A 20785-nucleotide genomic window follows, 5' to 3' on the forward strand; every position below is an offset into this window, starting at 1 on the left:
ATGGTTAATTTTTAGGACACTTTCCCCTGACTGTAATATATGTGTGTTTATTTAAAGAGGTTGTCCAAAACGTGTCCCATTCATACAACATCAACTATTCTCAAATCTCCAAAATGCACCTCCATGTATTTCCAAAACACTTTCTTTTCTTTTCTTTCTTTCAAAATATGGCATCATCATTCTGTAAGGCATTTCATCCACAATTTCTATGTGCTCTACTATATATATACTCCTAAGTATACTAGACATTCCTATAAAGCAAAAAGCTCATCGTCATTTTGATAGGAACTGTTTAAAAAAACCTTTTCACAGGACTCAATGGTTTGGTCCATTTTTAAGCAAACAGGATGCAGATTTGAATTTAAGCAAGTAAAATGTTAAGTTAAAGAAATGTAAGTGTATTTCGTGTTTCGGTATCAATTACCTATAAATATGATCAAAGATGCAACATATGAGCTGTTTTTAGAAGCATTAAATAATATTAACAATGTTTGAAATGTATATGTAATACACCATATCAAATAAATTAACTTTCATTTTATGAACCATAATTGAAAAACACTTCATTTCCCAGAATGCTCTAGTTTACTTACAATATTATCCAGTCAAAAGATGTCACTTTTAAAAAAAAAACTGTTGTCAAAGTACATTTTGTGGTTAATTCAAATTCAACAAAATTAAAATTTTGGTGGCTGTATTAATTGAAAATGTAATCAGTTAAGAAAAATACATTATACATATGAGGAAATATATAAACATAATTAGGCAAAGTTATTTTATGAGTTAATAACTGCTTAATGTCTTTGAAATTGCAATTCAGTATATGTATTTTCCTGTCGTTCCAATTCAAATTCAAATTCAACATCCTGTAAGTTGTGACCAATTCAATTCAAACTCCATTTCATGAATTAAAGTTACAGTTTGCTATTTCCACCATATTCCTCAGACATTCCTCAAAGTTGAATCTAAAACGCTTGATGACTGCCAAGCCCGAATAAATAACAGCAAAAAAGAATGGTAAGGCAAACTCCTTTTTGTCCACCTAACGCTCACATCACACAAGAGTCGGTATCTGGTTTCAATAGGACACCATTTCCTGTGATGGGGCTCTTTAAATATTTCTCACACTCTCTCTCTGCTTCGTTCCAGTGCACACAGAGAGGAACAACACAGCACAGCAATCTCACTCACAGCAACAGAAAAGAACAGATGAAGAGCTCAGGGGAGGCAGTGAAGTCATGGAGAGCCATGTTGAGCAGAGCTTCAGTGGATTCAATCACACAGTCACCAGTCCACAGGCCTGACACTTTCACATCAAGATTAAGGTTATATCTGGTGACAACGGGGCAGGAGGCTTGAGAAAGCGTTGTAGCTTTAGATGTAAACTGGTTGCTCCTGGGCTGTTAACAAGCGGTACATGGCAGCCGGCATAGTCTTCATGTGAATCTGTTCAGAGTGGGGCGAAACGTGAGAGTCAGGTTCAAGTGACCGCAAAAACCATTAGACACTCAAGACAAACGTAAAAATATATAAGTGTGAACTAGTGGTGGGCGATATGAAAACTTATTAACCTGTTAAGCTCACCCCCCTTTTTTTGAATAAACATGAAAATGCACATTTCGAACTTAAATGGTTGTAATTCAAGAATGTTTTGGAATATAGACGTAAGATTGGTCTCGTTTTAAAGAAGACATTTGGCAGATAAAAGTGAAATAAATTAAGAAAGAGAAACTGAAAGTTTATGAAAAGGTACAATGTAAAATATTTTATTATTCATATTTTATATAAAATATACACTCACCTAAAGGATTATTAGGAACACCATACTAATACTGTGTTTGACCCTCTTTCACCTTCATAACTGCCTTAATTCTACGTGGCATTGATTCAACAAGATGCTGAAAACATTCTTTAGAAATGTTGGCCCATATTGATAGGATAGCATCTTGCAGTTGATAGAGATTTGTGGGATGCACATCCAGGGCACGAAGCTCCCGTTCCACCACATCCCAAAGATGCTCTATTGGGTTGAGATCTGGTGGGTGTGGGGGCCATTTTAGTACAGTGAACGCATTGTCATGTACAAGAAACCAATTTGAAATGATTCGAGCATTGTGACATGGTGCATTATCCTGCTGGAAGTAGCCATCAGAGGATGGGTACATGGTGGCCATAAAGGGATGGACATGGTCAGAGACAATGCTCAGGTAGGCAGTGGCATTTAAACGATGCCCAATTGGCACTAAAGGGCCTAAAGTGTGCCAAGAAAACATCCCCCACACCATTACACCACCATCACCACCAGCCTGCACAGTGGTAACAAGGCATGATGGATCCATGTTCTCATTCTGTTTACGCCAAATTCTGACTCTACCATCTGAATGTCTCAACAGAAATCGAGACTCATCAGACCAGGCAACATTTTTCCAGTCTTCAACTGTCCAATTTTGGTGAGCTCTTGCAAATTGTAGCCTCTTTTTCCTATTTGTAGTGGAGATGAGTGGTACCCAGTGGGGTCTTCTGCTGTTGTAGCCCATCCGCCTCAAGGTTGTGCGTGTTGTGGCTTCACAAATGCTTTGCTGCATACCTCGGTTGTAACGAGTGGTTATTTCAGTCAAAGTTGCTCTTCTATCAGCTTGAATCAGTCGGCCCATTCTCCTCTGACCTCTAGCATCAACAAGGCATTTTCACCCACAGGACTGCCGCATACTGGATGTTTTTCCCTTTTCACACCATTCTTTGTAAACCCTAGAAATGGTTGTGCGTGAAAATCCCAGTAACTGAGCAGATTGTGAAATACTCAGACCGGCCCGTCTGGCACCAACAACCATGCCACGCTCAAAATTGCTTAAATCACCTTTCTTTCCCATTCTGACATTCAGTTTGGAGTTCAGGAGATTGTCTTGACCAGGACCACACCCCTAAATGCATTGAAGCAACTGCCATGTGATTGGTTGATTAGATAATTGCATTAATGAGAAATTGAACAGGTGTTCCTAATAATCCTTTAGGTGAGTGTATATTTTCAAAACCTGAGCGACTCTAAAACTGCAAAAAAAAAAAAATCAAAGCCAAAAATCTGAACAAGTTGTGATTCAAATTTTAGGTTGATATCTCAAAAAATGACCTTTCAGTAAGATTTTGTTTGGGCGCAGTACCAAACTTTTTCACTAGATGACAACCATCTGCCCATATAAGGGTGCCTCCATTTCCATATGTGTTTTGAGTGATATGAACCATTATTTCCACAATTTTCATACAATTTATGAAGTAGACATCCTATTCAGAAGTAATATGAGAAGTTTGGCAGATTTTGATATGAATTCAACCTCTAAGAAACACATAAAAATAACAAGTATGTGCGTTATAGCTTCCTGCCACATCACAAATGGTGAATCTATAATTTTTTTTATTTATATAAAAAAATAAAATTCAGACCTTTTTTTCTAAAATAATTGAATGGATGCTATCTTTTGAACTCTTAGCATGAAAACAAACTGAGGTTTCTACCCTTCTTTCATGATTTTTCATGTTGATCACTATTTCAAAATAAAGGTAGGAGTATGGAAACTAGAGATTGTAAGCTTTCAAATGATATATAGTGTGTCAAGATTAGTTTAGGTTTAGTATAGGATATTACTGTTTTAAAAATGTAATGGATTTGGGCCCACCGGTGGGTCGTGACATGAGAACATTTTTTTCACAATATATATATATATATATATATATATATATATATATATATATATATCACAGTATAGTAATTTTTGCTATTATACTTTTGTTTTTAAATGCCAAACAGTAAACTTTAAGTTTTCCATGTATTTTTGCATTTATTTGAAAGATTTCCAAGCACACTTTTAAAGATGTGCAATAGGGCTGCACGATCCTGGGAAAAAAATGACATTGCGATATTTTGTTTTCCTGCAATACTACAAATTGCGATATGAAAACACTTTCACTGGATGAATAGCTCTATTTGGAAAGAATTAATAATTCTAGAATGATTGGGGTGATTTTGTAGGTGAGTGAATCTGCATAGATTACAAGCATAGATAAATATAATAGAACAAAAATACAAATGAAATAAACAGTGCTTTATTTTTTCAGGCAAGTCCAGCAGTATTCAGGTACAGAAATTGAATAATCAAATGTAAAATAACTGCATAGTCTTTGCTGTATAAATTAAATATAATTAATCTTTGTTAAAGCTACAAAAGCGATTTTGGCTTTATATTTTAATACAAATTTTTTTTTTTTTACAAAATTGTAATTTTCTTGTTTGATTAATATTGATGACAGGTTTTTAGGCTGCTGTCACTTTAAGACCAAAATGCAGTGCACGGATGCAATATAATGGTATGTATATGTTTTCTTTCTCAATTGTTTACATTCATGTAGGCCATAAGGTACTTACACGAAGATACTCGCGAGATGGGCATTTTGAGAATATTGCACACATGCGCTCACTAAGCACAAATAGAAGAGAAAGAAAATGGGATTCAGTGTTTCTGTTGAGCTTAACTTGTACTGAACCTGGAACATTCCTTTAAGGGACTTTTTATTCATTCTGGACGTTCATTTACACGACAACTGCCGTTTGGGGGCCTGAAAACGCAAACTTTTGAACAGAGTTTTTGAAAACCAAATATGCGAATTTGTGAAAATGGTGACGTCATGCACATGAGTATTATGTGTTCAGTCTATTGGCGCGTAGTGTTTCTTTCCAAAGTGACATCGCCAACTACTGGCCTGGCATGAATAATATATCGATTTTGGTCATTTTCGCGGATCCGTGTGAACGGGGATCGTTTTGACCACGTTGTCGTCTGTATGTGAAAAATGCAAAAGAAAAACTTTTCAGTTTTTAGTACGTTGTTGTTGTAGGAGTGTACCCAAAGTATTTTGACCCTTTCTGGTTGTCAAACATTAGTGGATCATGATCATAGTTATCACGATGAACAACACCTGTGGTTACTCTGATAGGACACCTGTGTGAACTTGAGTGAATTGACTTCATACTAAAATCACACTGGCACTGGTTGATTAACAGTCATTGCAAAAATAACTTCTGAGAAAAGTGTCCAAAACCCTTTTTGGGCCGCTGTGATCTACATGAAACAGAGCTAAGCCAGGTGCCAAGTTTCCGTAGTTTCATGATCATAATTGAAATAAATAGGGTTATTACCTCATTGGAGAATTAGTGATGTGAAAAATATTATGTTGTTAGGCAGGTGTGGAGCTCGATCGTGCTCCCCAAACTTACCTCACCAACTGCATTAGACAGAATGTGTACAATCTTCTCATGAGGGGTGGCCACAACACTCTGGGTATTGATTTCAATGATCCTGTGGCCAACACGGACCCCGCCGCGCTCTGCTATCCCTCCTCTCATGAGACTGCAAATCTGGAGGATGCAAAATACATTCAAGTTGTACTTCAGACCAGATTATAGTAGCATTGAGATACTATTATAGTTTTTTTTTTGGTAATCTTTTGAATACATTTATATTTTTGTATTTTTCATTTTTCATTTTAATTTTAGTTAAAGTTTTAGTAAGCGTGCTTTTGTCTTTTTTTTCTTTTCGTTTTTGTGTTTATGATTTATTTTATTATTATTATGTTTATTTATTTTATTTTTACTTGTTTAAGCTAATCAAATTCTGAGAAAAAATGAGAAATGTTACTTTGGCAACTAGCTGAAAAAAAGTTGTTTATATTTTATTTTAGTTAACATTTATTTTATTTAAAGTAACCAAATGTTAGTTTTTTTATGGTTTTAGTTTTAGTTAACTATAATAACCCTGATTCACTATTGAAAAAACATTTGGTAATACTTTAGTTAATAATGAGAATTGGACCCTAAACTAGTTTCTTATTAGCACGCATATTACTAGGATATTGGCTGTTTATTAGTACTTGTATAAAGCACTTATTAATGCCGTATTCTGCATAACCATATTCTACATCCCTAAATCCTACCCAATACCTAAACTTAACAACTACTAACTATTAATAAGCCGTTATTAGGAGTTTATTGAGGCAAAAGTCATAGTTAATACTTAGTTAATAGTGAGATCTGGACCCAAAACTAAAGTGTGACCAAAAATTACAAACTACTACTACAACATTAAAGTATTAATAACAATAAAGGTCAATACAAATATTTTCATCTTAAAGGAACACTCCGACTTTTTGGGACTTTAGCCTATTCACCTTATGCCCCAGAGTTAGAAAAGTCCATACATACCTTTTTCATCTCCGTGCGTGCTATAAGTCTGTTTGACGCACCCACCACTAGCCTAGCTTAGCACAAAGACTGGATGTAAATGGTTGCAGCTAGCATACTAATCCAAATAAGTGACAAAATAACGCAAACATTTTTCTATTTACATGTTGTGATTTGTATAGTCACAGAGTGTACAAAAAACAAAGTCACATGAGACACAGACATATTTTAACCGTATAAATACTGGGAACTATATTCTCTAAAGGCGACTATATTCTCTGAAGGCGAAGCACTGCTACTTGGGCGGAGTGATAACCGCAGCACCTGAGACGAGCCGTGGTGAGGAGCAGAGAGCGCGTCTCAGGTGCTGCGGTTATCACTCCGCCCGAGTAGCAGTGCTTCGCCTTCAGAGAATATAGTTCCCAGTATTTATACGGTTAAAATATGTCTGTGTCTCATGTGACTTTGTTTTTTGTACACTCTGTGACTATACAAATCACAACATGTAAATAGGAAAATGTTTGCGCTATTTTGTCACTTATTTGGATTAGTATGCTAGCTGCAACCATTTACATCCAGTCTTTGTGCTAAGCTAGGCTAGCGGTGGGTGCGTCAGATAGAGTTATAGCACGCACGGAGATGAAAAAGGTATGTATGGACTTATCTAACTCTGGGGGATAAGGTGAATAGGCTAAAGTTTCAAAAAGTCGGAGTGTTCCTTTAAGGCTGATAAATGGCTGATGTTAAAATTCTTTACTCTTTTTTTTCTACATAAATTAAAAAATAAAAATCTAGTGTTTTATTTTTAATTTATGTAGAAAAAAAGAGTAAAGAATTTTAACATCAACTTTATGCATCATAACACTATAATATACAGTATGAAAAATGAATATTCATTTCAGATTTGCTACATATACATATGTATATGACATATAATGCACATACATATACAATATCAGTTTATACCAATAGACACAAAAAAAACTCATTTTTTTCAAAAATCCAAGATACCTACAATGCCATTCTGCACACTAAATCCCAGCTGATATCTCAGGTCTGGTCTTCTGATGAGGACAGTGGTCACAGGTGGGCATCTCACAATGTTAAGCTTTATTCTGGATTGGTTCTTCAATCCCTAGAAGCACAATATGTTTGACACAATACATTGAATGTAGAAGAATTGGCTAAAAGAATCAAATCAGTGAATCAGAAATAGAATTAAATCTTTGAAATTCACAATATTTTTGCACATAAAGTGTACTTAAAGTCCACTTGTACCTTGATAATACTCTGGCAGGTGGAGAGGGGTAATCCCACCAGGCTGGTGCCATTGATGGACATAATCTGGTCCCCAATGTTCAGCCTGCCTGACTTCTCTGCCGGGCCGCCGTGCATCATGTTTGCTATAATAACTGTGGGAAGGATGGAGCCCCAGCCCGACTCTACAATCACCAGCCCAAGAATCTCTCCCTTCTGCTTCTCTATGTAAACCTGTAGTGCACAGACACATACCCACCACTTTTATCACCGCTAAAACACGATTTAGTCAACATTACTGATAATTCTGACATTATCAAGGCAAATTCTCAAAATTTCACAGTAATCTTCTGTTTCCACAAGGCATGTGCTGTCCACTTACATCTTTGCAGTTCTCAGACTTGGAAAAGTGAATGAGGTCATCGTTGTACATGTCCTGCGTGTTAAGGAGGTCGCTATACTCTTTCTGGCTCAGATCCTCTGGGTTGATGCCATTGGCACGCAGGAACTCTTGGTACGCCACACTGAAAGCCTGGCCGATGGATTGAGCTATGAGCTGAGCCTGAGCACAAATAGAAATCAGGTAAAATGAACAACTAATATAATATGAAATAACTAAATTATTACATTGCATAAATACAATTTGATTTATTAAACTTTTTTAAAGGACAGCAGTTTAAAAAAAGATGACAGTTAAACACATGGGTCAAGAGACGACAAGGGCGGGATCCCTCAGGATAGTCGCATACACGCCGTTTGCCCTCATGTCACTGTTGTACACTGTGCTGAGACATACGCTCTGTGACATATACGGGCTCTTTGAATTCGAATAGCGTCTGCAGCCGAACAGAGAAAAGGTCACTTCCCGTCTACTGATTCAACCCACGCAGCAAGATGCCCAGGAACACCATCTGGATTAATGCTATTAGAGGTCACTACCACAATGGCCAAGTGACTGCAATACTGAACATGCTGGGGGAAAAAATGTGAGGAGACTGAGAAAAATTGGGCAATTTTGGATGATTAAATGTGGAAAAAGTGCAAAGGGTGAATATGGAAGGGAGTTGCTGTTGTGTGTTGTGGTTGACCTCCCCCTTAACTGTGGTAAAACCACTGTAATAAACAGCCTAGAGTGGCTTATTGCTTTCATCAACCGCAACAACAGCAGTATTATAAAATGAAGTGTGTAAATCCATTTTATAATATATCGTTTTATAATGCTAAAGCAATAAATTGAAACCGTCGCCCTGACAGCCTCCTTTAGCCGCCGGTTGATAAGGTCACACTGGCACATAGCTGGGATGAAGAACTCACATCTTCAGACTCAAACACGTGACAGATCATCTTGTATTGCCGCTTCTCGTCCTGGGCAGGGTCAGAGGCTTCCATGTTCTCCTGAGAGTCAGAGCGAGCCATTCTCCTTCTGGCCATCAACACCACGATGTTCCCAATATCAGCGATGTAAGAGATGGTCCTTAAAGGGTGGTCCATCATGGTCTCCTGTGAATCAGGAGAAGATTGTAATGGTAGGAACAATTCTCAAAGCTTAATCTATTTCTACACACACAATATATATATATATATTTTTTTTCAATCAATATTTTTATTCTATAAAACATTGAAGATAAAAATACTGGAAAAGAAAAACTGCCAAAAGTTCATTTAGGTTGTTTTAAGATTTTTAAAAAAAATAAGTTTAGTTTCCAAACCCCATTTGCAAATCTTTCTTCTTGTTTAAGCTTAAATCAAACCCACAATTTAGCCAGGTTTCAGCTAGTATACATTTTTTAGTACACTACAATTTAAAAGTTTGCTGTTTGGTAAAAAATATTTTATGTTTTTGAAAGAAGACTCTTTCACGAACCTGCATTTATGTGACCAAAATACAGTAAAACAGTAATTGACATGCTCAGACACAAGGAAGAATTGAGGATCTCAAAGCAGCATTCATTTTATTTAACAAAATAACACAGAATACAAAATTGCAAACTGAATGTACGATCAGGAATATGAAACAGCTTTATTAGCACTGAAAGACAATGACCGACAAGGAATAGAAACAAACTAGCAACAGAAATAAAAAGGAACAGGAACTAAGAATATGGAAAACAAGAACATATAAGTCCATGAAAATGAAAATGAAACTGAAACTCAGGCTGAACGTTACATTAATCCGGATTAAGGAGCCAGGAGGATGACAGACCGAGGTGGCGACGATGGGACGAGGGAACCCAGTGAAGTCACGCTGGAGCCGAGGGACCGAGGAGCCACAGTGGAGCAGATAAATTGATGGGCCGAGGCAGATTCTTAAGCCCGGAAGACCAAGGTGAAGCTGAGGACCAAGTAAGAGCTGGGAGCCGGGAAGCCCAAGGTGAAGCCAGGGAACTGGGTGGAACCAGCAGAGAAAGAGAGAAATCAGCAATGAAGAATGAGCCAGGAAGCTGAACGGAGCCAGTGATGAAGAAGGAGGTCGGCAGAGCCAGAGTAGATGAAGGAGCTGGGAAGCTGGGCACGACCAGCAGAGGAAGCGGATCGAGGAAACTGGGCGGAACAGGCAGGGCCAGGGAGCTGGATGAAACCAATGGACCAGGCAGTAGGGTGAGAAATGGTTCTGGTGACCACAAGTCCATCAAAACTCCCACAGGGATGGACATGCCATCTGGCTTTAGCTCCTGACCAGCCTGGGCGACTAGCTCGCGCTCCGGGAAGACATTGGAGGATCCTCTCCACCAATGGAGGGTTCATGGTTGGCGTGGGCTCTGGCTTTGGGTTTGTGGAGGGTGCAAGCTCTGGCTTTGGGTCTGTGGCGGGATTTAACTCAGGCTCTGGGTGTCAATGTTCTCCTCGACCTCCCCCACAGTTAGGGGGGAACCAACCAGGAACAATGCAAACTCTATGTATTGCTGCAGCGAGCAGCTGGAGTTCCCCATTGGAAGAGACTGTAAGAGATGGTCGTCTAGCCCACTCCAAAAAAAAAAAAACCTTTTAAAGTGTGTTCTTGTCCCAGGGTCAGTCATTCTGTCATGCTCAGACGTAAGGAAGAGTTGAGGCCAGATCTCAAAGCAGCATTAACTTTACTTAATAATATAACAAAGAATACAAATCGCAAAATTAATGTAGGAGCAGGAAACCTCAACAGCTTTTCAAGCACGTAAAGACAATAACCAACAGGTCACAGAATGAAATAAGGAATATATATATATATACACAGGGATAACAAGCTAAATTAACACGATGCAGATGATGATCATGGGTAACCATAGAAACAAACTAGCAATTGGATTAAAGGAAACAGGAACTAAGACAAAGTATTAATTCAATTTAAAATGAAGTCTTACTGACGCCAAACTTTTAAATGGTAATGTATATTTAAATTTTTTTTTAAGATCAAGAAAAATTCAGTTTCTCGTGATGAGACAAATAAGTATTCTGTACTTATACTAACTCATTGTGATGTCTGCTCTAGTATTTTGTTCACTTTTGGTAAAAAGGTGTGGAAACCAAAGTCGTGTAGGTGATGAAGTACCTGTGAGTCTGCATTGAGCACTTTGATTCTCTGAGTGGAGATGAAGAGATCCACCTCCGTCATGGGCTGAGCTTCACCTTCTGGAGCCTGAAGATGGAGAAAATCACACAATATCAGTCACTGAGAGAGACATTGACAGAGAGAAAGAGAGAGAGAGAGAGAGAGCTGACAAGGCCCAGAGATGCCATGAAGGAGCGTACAAACATCTCCCAACATTTGCCATCTTTAAGGCCAGATATTCAAATGATTTTAAACTATCTCCTTCATTGTGTAACTCTGATAACCTGTGCGTTTTTTTAAGCCAGCTAGTATTGCAAGTTGGCATGGGGTTAGTTTGGTTAGTTTTGTTCTTCATTTGAAGAAATTCAGTAAGTTAAGAGAAAGAGAGGGATACAGAGTTTTCAACCAAGTGCTGGACAGCTGAATAAAAAAAGAGAAACCAAGAGAAGTGCAAAACATGCTGTGCCAGATATACACCTTCAAAAACAGTCACAAACACAGCACAGTACCTCAGAAAGAAAAAGATCAGGTACGAAGAAGAAGAAAGTAAAGATCACTTGCATTTTCTGTATCCAGCAAACTAGACATTCCTGGCCTTAACTTATTCCACGGCTTCCCCATGTAAGATCTGGTGATAAAACTGAGGTAATGTTTGGTGTGGAATGAACAATGGCTAACAGACTGTGCGGACGGACACAGGTACATGACTCATTGCTGGATTCAGAAAAAAATGGCAGAGCGACAGAAATTATGAAAACACTGAAGTGCTGAAACCAGGCAAAAGAAGAAGACGAAGAACAAAAATAAAAACAAAACACCAAACCGATGACCAATTACTGCACCTTCTTCCTGTTTTTGGCTAATTTCTGGGCCGTCTGCTTAGCATGGAACAAACAGAGACAGGAACAGTGTTAGATAAAGCAGAGCTCAGCAAGACCAAATCACATTTGAGGTATCTCTCTGCTCAATAAGCTGCATCTGAAAAGTGACTGCATTTTTATCAGCTGTGGAACGGGTTCAGATGACACCAAGCCAAGATTATTAGACACCACCCTGCAACAATATGTTGCCTTTGGTTTCTTTTCATGGCAATTTGCACCATTATCCACCAGGTGGCCTATTTGTTCTTTTAATATCATATGTCTGTCTACTATTGGTGTTATATTACAGAACATCCTGTTCATAAAACATCAACTATACAAAGCAGGGATGAATTCTGCTGAAAATTAGATTAAGAGCAAGTTCAAACTTGCCAGCAGACTGTGATAATGGATCGAACTGGCCATCTAAGGAAGATCTACGTCATGGCAGCTGAGGCAGGGTGTATTGATTCAGATGTCTCTCCAAATGCATGCAATTTACACTTGTTTTATGTACCGCATTGAAACTGTCAATCTACTAAAACCCCCCATATTAACGATCCTCAAGGATGTCACTCATTTTGAGCTCATATTTGTGCATGGGAGAAGGTACGGTGTCTCACACATGCAGGTAATAAAACAAAGAACTCATAATAACCTATGCTCATTTTTCAATTGTCTTTAACAACGATAAATATAACTATATTCTGAAAGTGATTCCAACAATTTTGTTTCCGTGCCGTTATCGTTATAGCTGTGGTGTGAACTCTGCTATTTTTTAATATTGATAATGATTTTTAGAACTATATCTTTATCGTTATCGTCCTTGGTATCCTTAACCCATAAGCATTTACATATTGTCTTTTGAGGGTCAAGTGCATAAATCCGAAGATTTTACATCTATTTGGCCCACATTAAACATTTTCAATTCTAAGGAGCTCCGTTACAAGAGAAGTGGAAACTTTTCTTTAAGGTGATGTAAAATGTGACTCTTGGTCTTTTAAGCAAAACGGTTAAATCAGATAATCTACAAAAGGACAGCATATTGACTTATTCTGTAAATATTAAATTAGTGTCAAGGTTCCCTGTCAATATTTGACCAAAACTCATTTGAGGAACCCTTCAACCTTAACTGCTAAGAAGACCAGATCAGGTAATAGGGATGCATGATAACCATCAGTTTTGGGATGATTTAATTTATTTATTCATTTCAATCAATTTAGCTATTGGATATTTAATTGTGCTGCTCATTTTGAAAAAATGAATTACCATCATGAAACACAATTTAATAACACTGTTAAATGTATTTTTTTTTGTGGAAATCTCAAAATTAATATCGATTTTCTACTCTATAATATTGGGGTGCCTAATTTTACTTGTAGCATTTAATATGATTGATTTAGTTTTAAGTGTCTCCAGCATTGGATGTTGGTGTGCTGGTGTCATTATTATGCTGCTTATATATATATATATATATATATATATATATATATATATATATATATATATATATATATTCCCTAGTAATATCTAGAACTACTTTCCCAGCTAACAGGGAATGTTCTCAGAACTTTCTGGCAAAGTTCTCTAAGAAAGTTATGAACAATATTATAATATTTTACTATATTATTTTACATTTACTAATATTATAAAAACGTTAGCACAAAACATTTTATACATCGTTCATGGAATGTTTTTTTCTCTGAAACATTTCAGTTGGATGTTGATTAAACATTTTTTAAAAGTTACTACTTGTTTCAGAATGTTTATAGAACATTTGAAAGGAACGTTCCCAAAATGTTTGCAACATATATATGTATATATATATATATATATATATATATATATATATAGAGAGAGAGAGAGAGAGAGAGAGAGAGAGAGAGAGAGAGAGAGAGAGAGAGAGAGAGAGAGAGAGAGAGAGAGAGAGAGAGAGAGAGAGAGAGAGAGAGAGAGAGAAAAATGGAATGTTCTCTTAATGTTTGTATAACCAAGAAAAAAACATGGGCGTTTTGATAGTTCAGAGAACATTCAAAAAATAACATCTTCATAACTTAACACGAATGTTACAAAAATATGTTCTAAAAAACATTTTTCTTAGTAGGGTTGGTCAATTTGGTGAAAAGGTAAATGCTGGTCCATCAGCTAGACCAGCACCAATCTAATGCTAACCAGACATGAATTTCTTCACAGTTACCTTTTTAAATGACTTCATAATTATAATCATTAGCAATTATCCATTCCGATATTGTTGCCTGCAATTCCACACAGCAATCTGTAATTGAAAATTTTAACACAAAATGTACATACAAAGGGACATGCTGAAAGAACACTAAATGGCACAGGTGTTGGTCTCACTGCATTTTTTAAGGTGGAGGTAAAAAATGCTGAGTAATGCAGCTGACAGGGCGAATGGCTGATTTATGCTGCAGGAGGATGAACAGGAGGGAGGTGGTAAATGTCTCTGATCCTTAGGAACAAGAATCATGGGATAGGTCCCTGCATTTGACTATGGAATCATTACCGCAAGAGGACCACACACAAACACTCACTCTTAGTTTTACGATCATCTCTCTTCTTCTGCTGTGAACTGACATTTCAATTGGAACAACAAAATATGTCTGCAAAACGCAACTTCATCATGTTGTATCCGAGGAATAAAATGCTCGCGCAATAAATACACTATCCGTATATGACAAGTCAGAGTACAGCTCTGCATTCCTTATGAATTCCCATTCTTTTGTCCTAAAACTGTCACTTTTGGTTTCTTGGGACATTTATGCTGATCCTGAAGCAAGTATTTCTTAGGAAATTTCTTGAGATAGATTCATAGAAGCTCAGGTTTACATCTCTACAGCGGGGTAAAGACAGAACCCTTTCACCTCACCTTAATGCGACTCACAGCCTCCTGAGCCTGCATCATGCGCACATTTTTGGAGGGTGTCTTGTCTGAGAGCAGCTGGGTGGATCCCAGGTAGTTAGCAGCAAAGATAATACCATCAATGAGGTCCTCTGGGTCACATGGGCCTGGTACTAATAGAGAAGAGAGGAACATTTCAGATCTATTTTTCATCTTCAAAACATGCTTATGTGGCGGCTGAGGACCTGAAAATTGTAACAATTAGGAAATGACAGACAATCTTACCTTCCACATATGTCGGGAATGAAGCAAGACTTCTCCTTGACTGCACATACAACAACAAAGACACAAATGGCTCAATACAACATTCTTTAAAGGGATACTCCACTTTTTTGGAAATAGGCTCATTTTACAACTCCCCCAGAGTTAAACTGTTGAGTTTTACCGTTTTTGAATCCATTCAGCCGATCTCCGGTTCTGGCGGTACCACTTTTAGCATAGCTTAGCATACATCATTGAAGTGGACAAGACCATTAGCATTTCTAAAAAAAAAACATTACCAAAGTGTTTCGATATTTTTCCTATTTAAAACTTGACTCTTCTGTAGTTACATCGTGCACTAAGACCGACGGAAAATGTAAAGTTGCGATTTTCTAGGCTGATATGGCTAGGAACTATACTCTCATTCCTGCGTAATAATCAAGAAACTTTACTGCCGTACCATGAGTGCAGCAGGCGTAATGATATGACGCAGCGCCTGAAAATAGTCCCCAGCTCGGTAACTTCCAACGTGACCGGGACTAAGTGCCTGCGCCTGCTGCACTCATGGTACGGCAGTAAAGTTTCTTGATTATTACGCAGGAATGAGAGTATAGTTCCAAGCCATATCAGCCTAGAAAATCGCAACTTTACATTTTCCGTCGGTCTTAGTGCACGATGTAACTACAGAAGAGTCAAGTTTTAAATAGGAAAAATATCGAAACACTTTGGTAATTTTTTTTTTGAGAAATGCTAATGATCTTGTCCACTTCAATGATGTATGCTAAGCTATGCTAAAAGTGGTACCGCCAGAACCGGAGATCGGCTGAATGGATTCAAAAACGGTAAAACTCAACAGTTTAACTCTGGGGGAGTTGTAAAATAAGCCTATTTCCAAAAAAAGTGGAATATCCCTTTAAGCAGTTATTTTTAGGTATGGTGTGTCCCTTTCTATATTGCACAATATAATATAATAAAATATAATTTAATATATTATATTATATAATAGAAAATAATACAGCATACCATGATAATATAATATATAATAATATAATAAAACTGTAAGACTGGACAAAGGACCTTGCTGAAAATTAACATTTGAACTCCCCCTCGTGCACTATTGAGACGAAGGTCTCACCTCCCTCATCCTAATCTACATTCTTCACTCTTGCAGAGATTCCCCAAACTCAAACAAGAATCTAAATGGTTTTAATGTGAACAATTATCATACAGTTTTATACATGTTTGGTATCATTTGAAATGTCTCAGTGCGACTGGTACAAATGTCTCATTTCCAAATAAGTCAAACAAAAGGTAATAAGGTTTTTAAGAGTTTAGAGATAACATACACACAAAGGAGGGTGGATAGTTAAACCCTCCTGCTCTCAGAAGGTGTTAACTCGTTGCAAATTCCCACTGTTAGCAAATGGTTCCATGTAAATCAACTTCTGCCCTCAGTAAGTCTGGGACGGTGATTGAGGTGAATTTCCACTTCGAACTTATGTTTGCATATGAAATGGGGTCTGTCTATATAATGAAATGTAGCAGGGGGCTCGGGGCTCCTTTTCTGTATCTCAGATGAGCCCGTGAGGCCGAGACTCTCCGCTTCACGTATTTCTTAAATGTCGGATTCGCATTTCTTCTCTTTATTCCAGAGCATTTGATGTTTTGTATTGATTATCTTTGAACTGATTATGAAATTGGAATGATAAATTTACCTGACATAATAAATTCTTACATTTGGTTATTCTAACTTACTTTGATATTATTTCATTAGAGTTAAAAGAAATAGTCAAACTTTCGCTTATATTTAATGATGCACAGATATCTTTAAAAACCTTTTCATTTATGGAGTCAGATGATATAATGAGAGAATACATGAGACACGTATTGCATTTAATCAAAAATACTTTGCCACGAGAAAAGACAGTAACACGCAGAGACCTTCACCCGCTGATTGGATGCCTCCATTGGGCCGATCGAGCCGGGCTTTGCAGTAATATACTATAATATTCAATAATATAATATAATGAAAATATAGTATTTTGTATTAAATAATAGTAAGCAATACAGATGGATGGATAATGTATAGTAATATATTATGTTATATTATACATATCTATATATTATACAGTGAATTTCTCTGAGATCATAGATGCCGCTTTTTGGGATAATATTTGAGGGTTTGATGTTTTTTAGAAATGTTTTTTTTGGGTAACACTTAACAATAAGGTTTATTTGTTAACATTAGTTAACTACATTAGTTAACATGGACTAATAATGAACAGCACTTCTACAGCACTTATTAATCTTAGTTAATGTTATTTTCAACATTTACTAATACATTATTAAAATCAAAAGTTGTATTTATTAACATTAGTTAATGCACTGAGAACCAACAAGAACAAACATGTATAAATACTATAACAAACGTATTGCTCATTGTTAATGTTAGTTAATACATAAATGTTAACAAATGAGAACTTATTGTACAGTGTTACCGTTTTTCTTTAAAAATTACATTTTAAAACAATGTATTCTTGCCTATATATACAGTATATATATACACACTCACCTAAAAGGATTATTAGGAACACCTGTTCAATTTCTCATTAATGCAATTATCTAATCAACCAATCACATGGCACTTGCTTCAATGCATTTAGGGGTGTGGTCCTGGTCAAGACAATGTCCTGAACTCCAAACTGAATGTCAGAATGGGAAAGAAAGGTGATTTAAGCAATTTTGAGCGTGGCATGGTTGTTGGTGCCAGACGGGTCGGTCTGAGTATTTCACAATCTGCCCAGTTACTGGGATTTTCACGCACAACCATTTCCAAGGTTTACAAAGAATGGTGTGAAAAGGGAAAAATATCCAGTATGCGGCAGTCCTGTGGGCGAAAATACCTTGTTGATGCTAGAGGTCAGAGGAGAATGGGCCGACTGATTCAAGCTGATAGAAGAGCAACTTTGACTGAAATAACCACTCGTTACAACCGAGTTATGTAGCAAAGCATTTGTGAAGCCACAACACGCACAAGCTTGAGGCGGATGGGCTACAACAGCAGAAGACCCCACCGGGTACCACTCATCTCCACTACAAATAGGAAAAAGAGGCTACAATTTGCAAGAGCTCACCAAAATTGGACAGTTGAAGACTGGAAAAATGTTGCCTGGTCTGATGAGTCTCGATTTCTGTTGAGACATTCAGATGGTAGAGTCAGAATTTGGCGTAAACAGAATGAGAACATGGATCCATCATGCCTTGTTACCACTGTGCAGGCTGGTGGTGATGGTGGTGTAATGGTGTGGGGGATGTTTTGGTAAATGGTAAATGGACTGCATTTATATAGCGCTTTCACAGACCCAATGGCCACCAAAGCGCTTTACAATTTGCCTCACATTCACCCATTCACTCTCTCATTCATACACCGACGGGCGACGGCAGCCATGCAAGGCGCCATCCAGCTCGTCGGGAGCAGCTGGGGTTAGGTGTCTTGCTCATGGACACCTCGACACTTGGTCAGGTGGAACCGGGGATTGAACCACCAACCTTCCGGTTTGTAGACAACCTACATGAACCACTGAGCCACTGCCGCCATGTTTTCTTGGCACACTTTAGGCCCCTTAGTGCCAATTGGGCATCGTTTAAATGCCACGGCCTACCTGAGCATTGTTTCTGACCATGTCCATCCCTTTATGGCCACCATGTACCCATCCTCTGATGGCTACTTCCAGCAGGATAATGCACCATGTCACAAAGCTCGAATCAGTTTCTTGAACATGACAATGAGTTCACTGTACTAAAATGGCCCCCACAGTCACCAGATCTCAACCCAATAGAGCATCTTTGGGATGTGGTGGAACGGGAGCTTCGTGCCCTGGATGTGCATCCCACAAATCTCTATCAACTGCAAGATGCTATCCTATCAATATGGGCCAACATGTCTAAAGAATGCTTTCAGCACCTTGTTGAATCAATGCCACGTAGAATTAAGGCAGTTCTGAAGGCGAAAGGGGGTCAAACACAGTATTAGTATGGTGTTCCTAATAATCCTTTAGGTGAGTGTATATATATTTAAATAAATTAACTGAATTAATAAAACAAAATAGCAAAGCACGAATACATTATATATAGCCAAACCAGAAATACAGTTTTAAACTTGAATCTGCTCCAATTAATCTATTATAACGGTATCTTGAATAATTTATAATAACTTCTAAATCACACACAGTCAGGGCCCTAATACTGTGGCCAGTAATATGTGTCCAATTAAGATCCTAGAGCACCTTCTCAACATTATTACCAAGAATAATAATAAAAAAATCTTCAATTTTCAGCACAGTTTCAGAGGTCTATTCATAGGCTCCTACCTCTTTACTGGCTGGAGATGGAGACTCAAAGCTGTCGCTCCCCTCGTGTGGCGGCAGGGGACGGCTGGAAGACTCCGCCCCCTGTGGGGACGTGGAGCCTGAGCCTGGAGACTGGACAAAACAGACACATTCATTAATATTGCATGCTTTACAGTCTATCATTCTGGACAACTGAGTAATACAAAAACTACATTTAATCATGTACTGAGACTTTCAGTGACATTTAGAGTACATTATGTTAATACAAGTCTTCACAGTTTTTGAATAAATTAAATAAATGAATAAAAGAAATTGGTATCATTTAAATAGCAAAGCAATGAGGCAGATTCAAACCAAAGCGACTCGAGTGATAAAATAAAAAGACTAATGTGACAATTGAAAACTGTCGATGTACTGTTAAATGACTATTGTTGGCAGTAGGTTCAGTTCAGACAGTAGGTAAATAATTCCCAAAGAGAAGAACCCGAAAACAGTATTGCTGTCTCAAAACTACACCTCATTCCTCTGAAGAGGTCATATCTGAGTCCAACATGTGAAATACTAGAGAACAAATGACTCATACCCTGAATAACCAGAGCACATTACAAATGAAATATTTAAAAGATATTTCCTGTTCATCCTTTGTCATAACATATAAATACTGCAGTCAAGTCCCACAATGTATCTCCATTACAATAATATAATCAGATGTGTAGAATGGAAATGAACACTGTAAAACAAAAAGTTGCTGCCTTAAATGTAAGCACAATCAACTTGGATGTTTAAGTCATTTCATCTTAAATTACATTAAACTGACTTAAAAAATGGTTGAATCTTGTATAACAAAAAAAGTTGAAAGTTAACTTATTTTGATGAGTTAAAGCAACGCAAAAACATTACGTTGATACTAAAACATTTGAAGATAAATCCAAACCACATTTACGTAAAGCTCCTCACCTCATCACCATGGTGACGATCTACCTGATACATCCAGAAATTTTCCATATCAATGAACAGTGAAAAATGTTCTTCCTCAAAATACACTCAAATCAAGTGCTACAGCAGATGTTGCTCTTTGGACCAGAGTACAAGAGAGAAGAGCCTCTTCCTCTCTCATCAAACTCACGTTGATAACTCCACTTACAACAGAGGAGAACACGGCTCCTGTTACAGCCCGACCTGGGAAAACCGTTCCTGGAACAGCTTCGCTCAAGAGTGACATGGATCAGAGACCACCACACTATGCTACATCACTGCTATTCTGCAGGAAAAACTCAATTCTGCTAAATTCCCTGACAGGTTTACTGGTGGAATAAGCAGCACTAATGAAGTTAGCAGATACTAGAAGTCCCTATTATAGTTACTGACTTATTTTTTACTTTTCACACCCTGAAATATAAATTACCTATACACTGAATAAAAATAATAATAATAAAAATAAAT

The 20785-nt window shown here is 37.4% G+C and overlaps 1 protein-coding gene across 2 annotated transcripts in view; it reads right to left on the reverse strand.

Moving 5' to 3' along the window:
• Positions 1 to 636: 636 nt before the first annotated feature.
• The window catches only part of apba1a (amyloid beta (A4) precursor protein-binding, family A, member 1a), a 57965-nt gene continuing 37816 nt past the window's right edge, over positions 637 to 20785 (reverse strand). The window contains exons 4-14 of one of the 2 annotated variants that reach the window (XM_056237385.1): positions 19364 to 19474; positions 15018 to 15057; positions 14760 to 14905; positions 11855 to 11887; positions 11013 to 11099; positions 8801 to 8986; positions 7869 to 8048; positions 7508 to 7720; positions 7245 to 7364; positions 5267 to 5407; positions 637 to 1446 (exon numbers count right to left, since the gene is read on the reverse strand). In XM_056237385.1, the coding sequence (XP_056093360.1) occupies positions 1375 to 1446; positions 5267 to 5407; positions 7245 to 7364; positions 7508 to 7720; positions 7869 to 8048; positions 8801 to 8986; positions 11013 to 11099; positions 11855 to 11887; positions 14760 to 14905; positions 15018 to 15057; positions 19364 to 19474 (1329 nt within the window). In that variant the 3' untranslated portion in view covers positions 637 to 1374. The remainder of the gene's footprint in view (positions 1447 to 5266; positions 5408 to 7244; positions 7365 to 7507; positions 7721 to 7868; positions 8049 to 8800; positions 8987 to 11012; positions 11100 to 11854; positions 11888 to 14759; positions 14906 to 15017; positions 15058 to 19363; positions 19475 to 20785) is intronic. The other variant, XM_056237393.1, reaches the window with a different exon arrangement.

This window comes from Rhinichthys klamathensis, unplaced genomic scaffold (genome assembly GCF_029890125.1).
Source record: "Rhinichthys klamathensis goyatoka isolate OS25496 unplaced genomic scaffold, OSU_Roscu_1.1 h1tg000019l_1, whole genome shotgun sequence".
In the NCBI taxonomy this organism is placed as follows: Eukaryota; Metazoa; Chordata; class Actinopteri; order Cypriniformes; family Leuciscidae; genus Rhinichthys; species Rhinichthys klamathensis.